This window comes from Misgurnus anguillicaudatus, chromosome 24, assembly GCF_027580225.2.
Source record: "Misgurnus anguillicaudatus chromosome 24, ASM2758022v2, whole genome shotgun sequence".
Classification (NCBI taxonomy): domain Eukaryota; kingdom Metazoa; phylum Chordata; class Actinopteri; order Cypriniformes; family Cobitidae; genus Misgurnus; species Misgurnus anguillicaudatus.
This window is the reverse complement of record NC_073360.2, coordinates 43,211,563-43,222,129: the sequence shown is the minus strand read 5'-3', so window position 1 is coordinate 43,222,129 and position 10,567 is coordinate 43,211,563. Positions and strand designations below refer to the sequence as shown.

Genomic DNA, 10,567 nt, shown 5'->3' with positions numbered 1-10,567 from the left:
TTGTTTCTGGTGTGTCAGTAGGGTGTAAAGTGTGTGAGAGTGTACACGATATAAGATAAACAGTGTAATGATCTGCACCAAATATTAAAATATTTGTTGATATTTACTGTTGATTCAAACACTGCCTACAGGAGACGATTGAACTGCAACAAAATTTAGTGAATTGAACAATTAATAACACACATTATGATACCTCCCTTTATTAAACATGTTTTATTATGGTTAAAGTGTAGTAACCGTGGTTTTGTGTAGTGATTACTATCAGCAAAACCATGATTTTACTACACAAGTCAAGGTTTAACTATGATTTTTAAAATTAAATTGTGTTTTACTACAGTAACCATGTTTTTTTTTCTGCAAAACCATTTTTGTAAGGGCTATTAAAGGAATTACTAGTTGGTAAATATGATCTTCACTATAGAATATTGATCCTATTGAAGTAATTACTTTAGAATGATGTAGTAACACTTGATGATTATCATTTGACATGATTATCACTTTAAAATACTGATTTTAATTAATAAAATTATTATTTAAAAAACATGTTTGGCTTTTTTTTTTTGCCAAAGTCATGACTGTTTATTTTAAAGGGACACAAGGCAAGTCTGAGTATTATTTGTCTACTAGCTCCCCCTAGTGTCTGGGAGTAAATGCATTCTATATCTGAGACTATACGAGACTGAAGGACACCGGGTCGGATACAGCGAACTTGCAAGTGGGGTATTCTTCCTACAGACGGTAGGGGCGGGCGAGAGAGTCTTCATTCGTGATGTAATGAGTCATTTAACCATATACCGACTTACGAAGATGATTTATTAACACAAAATTGCTGCCTTGTGTCCCTTTAAAATAAAAATTTAAAAGAAACTAAACATTTAAGGTTACAGAAGCAAGTAGTTAAATCAGTCTGTTGGTTCCTCACACTTCTGTTTCTTTGGGCACGGTTCCTCTGAGCTGTCACTGTCTGGCGTATGTTGGCTGTACAGAACTTTTCTTGGTAGAGTGAAACTCACGCACATCATCTCTTTATTAGGTGACACATTCCTGACCATGTGCACAGAACACTGTCCTTGCAGTGTAGTCTTTAAACTCGCCTCCACCCGCTCAATTACATCCCTCTGTGGGTCATCTTCTTTGGAGAACCCATAGCAATGCACCTGAGGCAGGTTGTCCTCACAGGTAAGGCCCTGCTCTGGCTCTGGACCTAGCAGACCTCGGAAAGCATCGAGAAATTCCAGAGCCAGCGCAGGGAGATTCATCACCACGTGAATTTTTTGCGAGCCCTTCATTAGAGCGGGCAGGCGCTCCTTCACTGGTCCCCGGATGAAGTCCCGCCCATCCATGTTAAAGGAAGTTATCTTTTTATCAACCTTGTTGAGTTTAGCATTGTGCTGGAGCCATCGGAACGACTCTGGGTTCAAGTCATTAGCAAGGATCTCGCAGCCTCGACGAGCTGCGGGGACTGCGAATGGGCCGACCCCGGCAAATACATCAACTACGGTATCACCACGTCGAAGGAGAGAAACTATGCGCTCGTGCTCTGTGCTGAGTCGAGGGTTCCAGTACACTCGAGAGAAATCGAACTCGTAAAACACGCCATTCTCACGTACCTTTGCCACCATGTTATCCTCTCCAGCCAAAACCTCCATCTGGAAGTTCCTGTAGGTGGAATCGATGGTGTTGGTCTTATTGACCACACAGGTAATACCAGGGTTCTTATCTATGATAACCTGACCAATAAGTTTTCTGTAGGGAAGTTGGTGGTCTCTCAAGTTCATGTGAGCGATGTGTCCCACTCTGCTAAATCCTGATGTCACATCCTGTCCTTCAGGAAGTACAGCTCGCAGTATCTCTTCACTCTTGAGATTTTCATAGGTGAGTTTCAGTTCATATCTCTGGATCTCCAGAGGGACCCCAAATGCTTTTAAATCTGTTGCCTCATCATTTCCAAATGAATCTGTTGACGTTATGCTGCTTGGATCTAGTAGGAGAAGCCGATAATCTCCATTATTGTTATCTTTCCCATCTGTATTATCTTTCTCCACAACACGTTTGATTCCAGGCCGGTGAAGTGCCACTTTCTTCAAACTTTTCACCACTTTGTTGAGAACATTGGTTGGTATGCGTATCGCAGGAACATTGACAGTCTGGGTAAAAGCATCTCGGTCAAGGTCTGTCATGCCCCGGACCGTGGAAGGGGGTTTGTAGAGCCCCAGATTAGTTAATGTTTGGGGTTGGTCAGCCAAAAAAAAAAAAAAAAAAAAACATGTTTGGCAGACTGTATAGGGAATGTGGAGTTGACGTCAAGCGGTGTTGCATTGTGGGTAATCCGCCATATTTGCAGGATCGCGTCCTGTCCCGCTGTATTTGAGTTCTGTATGGGAGGTTGTTTTTGTATTTTCTGTCGAGATTTTAATAAACTTCGATATGTTTGGTCAGTACTGCTCGATCAAGCAGGTCACGCGATCGTTCAGGGAGGAAACTGGATAACGGAATACGTTTTTTCAGCTTTTATTCGTGGAAAAAACAAGGGAAGTCGGTGCAGGAGCTGACGAAAAGACGCCGGATAGCGTGGTTTGCCTGCTGAAAAACGTCTACTTTTCAAAAAAAAATCCCTGCATCGGCGAGAGTGTGTTCGCTGCATTTTCAGTAATTTGTGTGATTAATAAAAGCAGAACCACTTAAATTGTCTTGTTTTTATGCTAACACTGTCAAACTAACTTGTAAATGTAAGTTATTGATAGATTGATTCATTAATTTCTGATCACCCTAACCACTTGAGTTATAAAAATAAATATTTAGACAATTTTGACGATTATAACAAATATTTTTTATTAAATGCAACTGCTCAAAACCACTGCTTGTGACTCTTTAAATAACATAACGTTAGCTAAATATTTAACATTTTGATTGTTTTAATAACTTGGCCAAAACAGAAGTGCCATCTTATGAACATGTGTTGATTCATCGCACAGAATACAACGGAGAATTGTTTTATAAAATCATTAATGTAAGGGCAATCCATCTAGAATTTCTTCAAACCCTTTCTTTCCATGAATTAGAGCGTATTTGACTCGGACAACAATCAGCCTCTTACAGTATCCTTCTTTAAATGTATTTATTATCAAAATTACTGAAAAAAAAACTAATGTTACAGGTCAAAAAACTGTGATGCTCCCATCTTTCTTTTCTCTCAAAAAAAAAACTAGGTCAACTCGACCAATTATCTTAATGGAGCTTCAAAATAAAAGTTTTCCAAAATTGCAAATTACACATAATATTTTTGCTCATTAAACACAGATTTAAACACAATATACATGAATTAACAATAAACTTTGATTATGGCTCTTACAATTAAGACATTGTCAGTAAATAGCTGGTTTGCCAACCGTCATAAGACTTCAAAAGAAGAAGTGTCATCTTACTATAAGCTTGAAGAGATTTATAGCTCTTAAACTCCTGCAAAGTGTAAATAAAGTCGTGCAAAAACAAGGTAATTGATCAGATATGTAAGCGGAGGTAGTGCGTCTGGATCCATAATCCAGTCTTGGGCTGCTAAATCATATGGATCTATGTTGTTTATTTGTCCAAATAAAGTTTTTTGGCAGTAGCATTTAGTTTCTCCCGATAAGGTCCCTTCTCTTTTTCTTTCAACTGCTCGATTTCTTCCGTTCTTCTACAATTTTACCTAGTTTTAGATTAACACACGGACAATTAAATGGCATAGCGTTCGGCGGTGCCTCTAAACATGGCGCCCACGTCCCATAATGCAACACTGCGGTGACGTACATTAACATTCCCTAGAATGCACTGTTTAATATTCCGGTAATAACCACCTTAGAGGGCACAAGGTCTTTTTACATCTGATTGAGAAAACACTACGATTCACGCATTTATATGCATATTTTTCTCCTGATGATCGGATCAAAGATCGGAATACACCACATCTTTTAATACGATCAAAATTTGCATCCGATCGGCCTGAATCGTATTGATTAAGGTGTTTACATCAATGCTTTTTAGTATGATTGAGCCATCAATGAGATTACAAACAGATTATTTGGTTACATGTAAACGTATAGCTACTATGTTGCTTTTGTAGTTTGTGTACCTTTAAGAATTAGCGTAACAATATTTATGTTTTCAAAATTACAAGCAAACTACTACGTCTACACAACCGAAAACGTGCTATCTAATTCTGATTTCAAACAGTTGTTTATGTTGTTATTCACTTTGTACTGGAAAGGCTTCTAACTAGTGAATGAGACATGAAATGTGAACGTCTGGTCTGTTCATGTGTTTTGGAGGAAGTGTGACTATGGATGGCCATCTGAATGGAGGGTGGATCGTGATTTTAGTGCTAGTAGGCTAAAGTTAGTTTTTTTTTAAATCAGATACCCACCTATTTTTAGTCATAAGCTTTATTTATAGGACCTAAATAGTCAAGTTAACTTATTCTCCCTTATACATGGCTATATACAAATACAGTAGCAAAAGTTTTTTTTTCAATCAGGTAGGTTATTTTCTCATTTTTATCACATTACTTACGTTTTAAGATTATATGTTTTTTTAAGGAATTAAATTAATTATTTTAAACTATTCCCTCTTGAATATGCAAATGAAACATGCAGTTGAAGTTTAAAACCTTTATTTTCATAAACCTGTACAATTCCTTTTTTATTACCACATTACATTCAACTGTGATCGTCATAATAATGAAGTAGAATGAAACCTGTTATACAATATATGGTTTCTGTGCACTAAAAATGTGACAAGCTTATCAAGTATGCAACGTATATTCAAAATATATTGGTGTTCCTCTCAGCAGTCTTTACTCCTCTCTACAAGCTCTTGCAGTTCATTTCTATTGTGCTACCATATCACACATCTGTTCAAGATGCTCTCAATGCAATAACAGGTCCTTTAAAGGAACAGTATTTAGGATTGTGGTCAAAACTGGTATTGCAATCACAAACCTTGTGGCTAAATCTGGTACTGCAATCTCACAACTGGTGGCCAATACGCAAAATGACAACATAAACATCAGTTGAGGGCTGCAAGTCCACTTTTTAAATGACAATATCCTTGCCAGGCCACTGATGTCAGTGATATAAATATTTGAAATGAAAATTAATTCTTAATGTCTAGTGACATATCAGGGCCATTTTATGATTCATTTATATAAATTTCTTACATGCTGTTCTTTTAAAGTTTCTTTCCAGTATGAAGTCTCTGATGAGATTTTAAGTGATCTGACTTAGAAAAAGTCTTGTCACACTGAGAGCATTTGTAAGGTTTTTCACCTGTATGAATTCTCTGGTGCCTTATTAAGGGTGACTGTTGACTAAAACTCTTCCCACAGACACTACAGTGATAAGGTTTCTCTCCAGTATGAACTCTTTCGTGGCTTATTAAGCTACTTGAACAAGCAAACGTCTTGTCACACTGAGAACATTTGAAAGGTTTTTCACCTGTATGAAGTCTCTGATGAATATCAAGATTTTGTTTGGTTCTGAAGTAATTTCCACATTCAGTGCAGTTGAAAGGCTTTTCATCACTGTGTGTCCTCATGTGAATATTTAGTTTATAGGAACAGACAAAAATCTTCCCACACTGCTCACAGTGAAACTGCTTCTTCTTCTTCTTCTCTCTGTGGTCTTCTGAATGAAGTTTCTTCTCTTGTAAGGTAGTAAAGCTGGTCTCAGATCTGGTGAAGAGTTTCTGCTCTGTGTGTTTTCTCTCATGTCTCTCTAAATGTCTCTGTGAGCTGAATGTCTTTCCACAGGTGATGCAGGAAAGAGTTTGTGCTGTCAGTCGCTCTTTTGATGTTGAAGACGTTATTTCTATATCCAAACATGAATCACTCTTCACATCTGAAAGAAACAAGAAACAAATAAATTGTCTTTTCACTCTTATTTACACAAAGAAGGATGAAGAATTGAGATTCTGTATATTTTTCTAGATTCACACATAAGACAGAAGACAGATGTCATTGTCATTGTTAGTGATGGGATATTTAAGGCAAGGGTCCGGAGCGTGTGTTGCGAATAAATGGATATGGGTGAGCGATATGACGATATCGTGAACAATTAAAATGTCTCCATGATCCACTTTTCCGGCAACATCATTGTATCCGTGCCTACATCAAGTACGTGACAAGGGTGCTCGCTACACGAAGGCGAGGTGTACCTTTTCCCTGCGTTTGGCGCACGTGTCCGCGGAGCTTTCAAAGTATTGACTGTGTTCCGACCAGTGTTGGGAGTAACGCATTACAAAATATAATATATTACAGTAATATATTAGTTTTTGCTGTAACGCAGTAATGTAACGCATTACTAATAAAATTTTGGTAATATTTTACTCGTTACAGTCTTAGTAACGAGCGCGTTACAACAATGCATTTCAAAATTAGACCGTGTTATTTTTATTTTTGACCAATGCGCGCGACCAGCATCCACACATGAAAAAGCTGCGACTGCGTGTCTGCGTCCCAAACCGCCTACTTCCATACTATATAGTGGGCGAAAAGCACTACTTCTCGTACTCTTTGCCTACTATATAGTATGGAAGAAGGCGGTTTGGGACGCAGCGTATGTCTGTTTCCACGTGCTGTATGCAACATGTTCATTTTTACTTTAATGTTGTATTTGAAATGCGATTTGGACGCGGTGCGCGTCAAATAGACATGTTTCTTAAAGAGCCGAATCTGGGAAGTCCTTTATAAGCATTGACTAAAGTGGTCGCAATCAGGTCCAGTAGCGCGCACACGCATAATTTTGCGAATAAGAGCACTAAGTAAAAGCAACCGAAAGTTTCTATCGGTCTCCTGTGCTGCTTGAACCTCAGAAGTAAATATACTTTTACAAATCTTGCCAGTAAAATCCATATCACACCAGCAATGACAAGGTAAGCTTTGCTATGATTACAGTCCATATACATAATAGATTGCTAGGCTATTCCTATGCTATCTACAGTTTTATTACAAACAGCAACCTAAACAACAACATAACATCAGTGAAGACTTAAACATGGTTATCTAAATAATACATTTAAACATCACAGTTTAAAGTTTTTACCAGCCTTTGTATGGGAGCCTATATTCATTGTTTGGCAAAAAGCAGTGTTCCTCTGTTTGGCTGTGTTTTATATGTTAGTCTACATGTAATCCTTATATTGTACTGAAATGAGCTGTATTCCTTGAGGCCTGATCCTCCAATAGCAATTTTTGATAAGTTGTGTCAACCCAGTGCATGCCAGGTTTGTGCTGTGAATCTGAATTAAAAGTGAATTAAAGAATAGAAATGAAAAGAGGTTGCGTGTCTTGCCATGTTATTAGGCTATAGGTTGCATTATAGTGGGCTCTATTGTGTTTGGTATGTGTACCATAATTTACCAGACTTTTACCAGATCATTTGTCTATGTTTATGATTCTGACAGTGATTGTTACTGTATTTTGCCATAAGTCTTCAGTGCCTATTCAAAGCTCGAGGGCCAACACATAACTAGATTTATAAGCAGCAACAAACTACATTTTAAAATTTTATAATGCCTAGTCATACTTCTGTTATTTTGATGAAAGTAACTCAAAAGTAACGCAAAAGTAGTGTAACTCATTACAGTTCAGAGACAGTAATATTGTAATGTAACTAATTACTTTTAAATGACAGTAATTTGTAATATATAATGTATTACACTTTGGAAGTAACTTTCCCAACACTGGTTCCGACACGCAATACAAATTATTGTTTAAATTATTCAGGGCATCACTGATGTGCAACATTTACAGTAAATAAAAAAAATGAGGATAAGTGAAGAAAAGTAGCCAATCCACCATTACAAACAAAGTTTAGAACAAGCAAAAAAACAGGAATCAAACATTAGGGTGACGAAAATGCTCCACAGCTTTTTGTTCTTGGAAGAATTAAAAATAAAAGAAGAGAAAACATCAGTGAGTGCGTTTACATGCACAGTCTTACGGCAATTATGCTTAATAAACTGATAAACTATCATGATAGTTAGCTGTATCGATATTTTTGCACATAATCTCCACGTATGAAAGATATAAGTCACACGCGGAAGTAAGCGCAAAGTAACGTATAAAAGTCTCCTCTCGACTAAATCAGTTGGCAGAGAAACTGTTAAAATAGAGGCTCATGTTACATTTACAGGTTCTGCAGACCCGAGAAGAGATACAACAATATAGCTTTAGACAGATATATGCCGTCGGCTTTTTGATCAACTATTATGTACTATAGGTGGTGAAGTCACTGCCAGCGAGAAAACTTCTTGAATTCTTCAAGTCCCATGTAAGCGCAGTTGTCTGCATAGCCAGATTATTGATTTGCATGTAAACGCATGAAACAGTTTTCTATAATAAGCAGATTTTTGATAGTTATCCGCTTATTCTGTGCATGAAAACACACTCAGTGTTTGTGCAAATGCTGTCTATTTCCTTTGTGTAATTGTTTGTAGTGGAGTGTCCTGAAAGACTCTTCAGAGATAAAAAGGATGTAATACTACTCTATAGGTACTCCAGATTAACATCAGAAATGCAGAAACAGTGTGTGTTACGTGAGCTTTAAAACTTTATATGACAAAAATTATATTTAAAGGAAATATTCTTACAGTTATTTAAAGATGCACAAATAATTCCATATATTATTTCCTGTTTAAGAGCACACCCTTCATTATTTTCTGGAGAATTTTGAAACTAACTGAAGTCATTTGGACAGAAAGAAGCCTCCAAAACTTCATCAAAAATATCTACAAATGTGTTCATAAGACAATCGGAGCACTTGGGGGTTTAGAACGACACGGGGGTAAGTGATTTATGATCAAATTATTATTTTAGGGTGAACTAACCCTTTAAGCCTACATACCTGTTGCTCAATAAATATTACAGATATCCTCAACTCAGTGAGATTGTGACTGAAAACCCAAAATAGGTGCTCCCAGTTAAAAACACTATAAAAATTAAGGAGACATACCTGATGGAATAAAGTCATCATCTTCATCAGGGCGATCTTCCTCTTCTGTGGGTTCAGTTTTGATTTCTGGGGGTTCAGTTATGATTTCTGGGGGTTCAGTTTTGATTTCTGAGAGTACAGTCAGACTGAGATCGGAGTTCTGTGTGTGTCTGGATTTCTCTTCAGAGAGTTTAGAGTCCAGCAGTGTCTGTGGTGTGCGGCTCTGATCTCTGCTCATCCACACTGAATCCAGACTCCCATCATCAGTCACATACACTGAAGATTCACAACAATCCACATCCTGACAACACAACACATACAGACAGTAAGATTAGAAATTATTCGATGTTGTCTGATTCAGGTAAATGATGTTTAAGCTGCACAAACCTCTCGATTCATTGTTAAATCTCCTCTTGACCTGAGAGGCATCCAGCTGCAGCCCCGCAGACCCACGTCCTGGTAGACACCAGTGGCTGGACACCAGCGGACGGACAGCCGACGCCACCCCCGCATCGTCATTCACTTTTCAAATTTGACGCGCGCATGCATATGTCAGCGGTAAGAAAAAAATAATAAACTGTCGATGATTTATCGGTCATGTCAGAATTCAAATGCACAAACTAGCTAGCCAGTTTTAGGGGGAAGGAAGGTGGTGTGCACAGTGTGCAGTCGTTTATTTGGAACGGTTCATATTTTATTTTCTCTTGAAATCAGGACTTACGGGCCTGACTGTTGCATCTTCATTCTGTTGGTCAGATTTGTCTAATTTTACTAAGATGTGTGTAATTTCCAATAAATATTGCAAAACCACGAAGTGTTAATTTGATCTGGATTGTTTGGTAAATTTTTCTAATCGTGTGAATCTACGTATATTTTAAAAACAGAAGTGGGTTACATTTACAAAAAAAAAACTGTGGCCAATTAACATGTACAAGTCTGTTGTAATGACAAAACGTTATATAGTCCATTGATCTAGGCTGAATTTAAGTCACAAAAAATTGAAATGATCTGAACAATATTTTCAAGGTGGTTCTTGTGAATGCAGTTTGCATGAATTATTGATGTTATAATATTAAGCATATTATTGAGAATTGTTTTATTATATATTTTAAGTCATTAAAGTAAAATGACAATACGCAAAAGACGTGTGCAATTAAGCCTGCAAAGAATGTCTATCCACTGGTGAAAATATAAAATAAATATGCTGTCTATCCAGAGGTGAAAATATAAAAATATGCTGTCTATCAAGAGGTGAAAATATGAAATAAAATTGCTGTTCATCCAGCGGTGAAAACGGAAATTAGCGGCAAAACGGAAATGACGTAGGCTGTCTATCCACTGGTGTCCAGCCACTGGTGTCTAGCCATAGGTGAGTCTGCGGGGCTGCAGCTGGATCCTATTCCTTGACCTCAGCTTTGTCTCCAGTAACGCCACCTCTTTCTCCAGCTGAGAGATTTCTGTGATTAAATCATCAATATATCCAGCATAGACAGATCAGTTCCTACTCATTTACAGCACATCTCATCATCAACGTCTCAACACTTAAATACAGAGAGACAAGACTCTGTTTACGCTCAATGAAACACGCAAGAGAGAAAAAC

The 10,567-nt window shown here is 37.5% G+C and overlaps 2 protein-coding genes across 2 annotated transcripts; both read right to left on the bottom strand.

Annotated features, from left to right (window-relative positions):
* Positions 1–843: 843 nt before the first annotated feature.
* Positions 844–2,242, bottom strand: LOC129439000 (tRNA (guanine(37)-N(1))-methyltransferase-like). The gene has a single exon (XM_073863515.1). The coding sequence runs from the start codon at positions 2,178–2,180 to the stop codon at positions 903–905; it is 1,278 nt and encodes a 425-aa protein (XP_073719616.1). The 5' UTR covers positions 2,181–2,242; the 3' UTR covers positions 844–902.
* A 692-nt stretch (positions 2,243–2,934) lies between these two features.
* On the bottom strand, positions 2,935–9,679 carry LOC141361752 (uncharacterized). Its single transcript, XM_073863516.1, has 3 exons — positions 9,354–9,679; positions 8,988–9,267; positions 2,935–5,873 (listed from the first exon to the last, which is right to left on the bottom strand). The coding sequence occupies exons 1-3, from the start codon at positions 9,483–9,485 to the stop codon at positions 5,206–5,208; spliced, it is 1,080 nt and encodes a 359-aa protein (XP_073719617.1). The 5' UTR covers positions 9,486–9,679; the 3' UTR covers positions 2,935–5,205.
* Between the last annotated feature and the right edge of the window lie 888 nt (positions 9,680–10,567).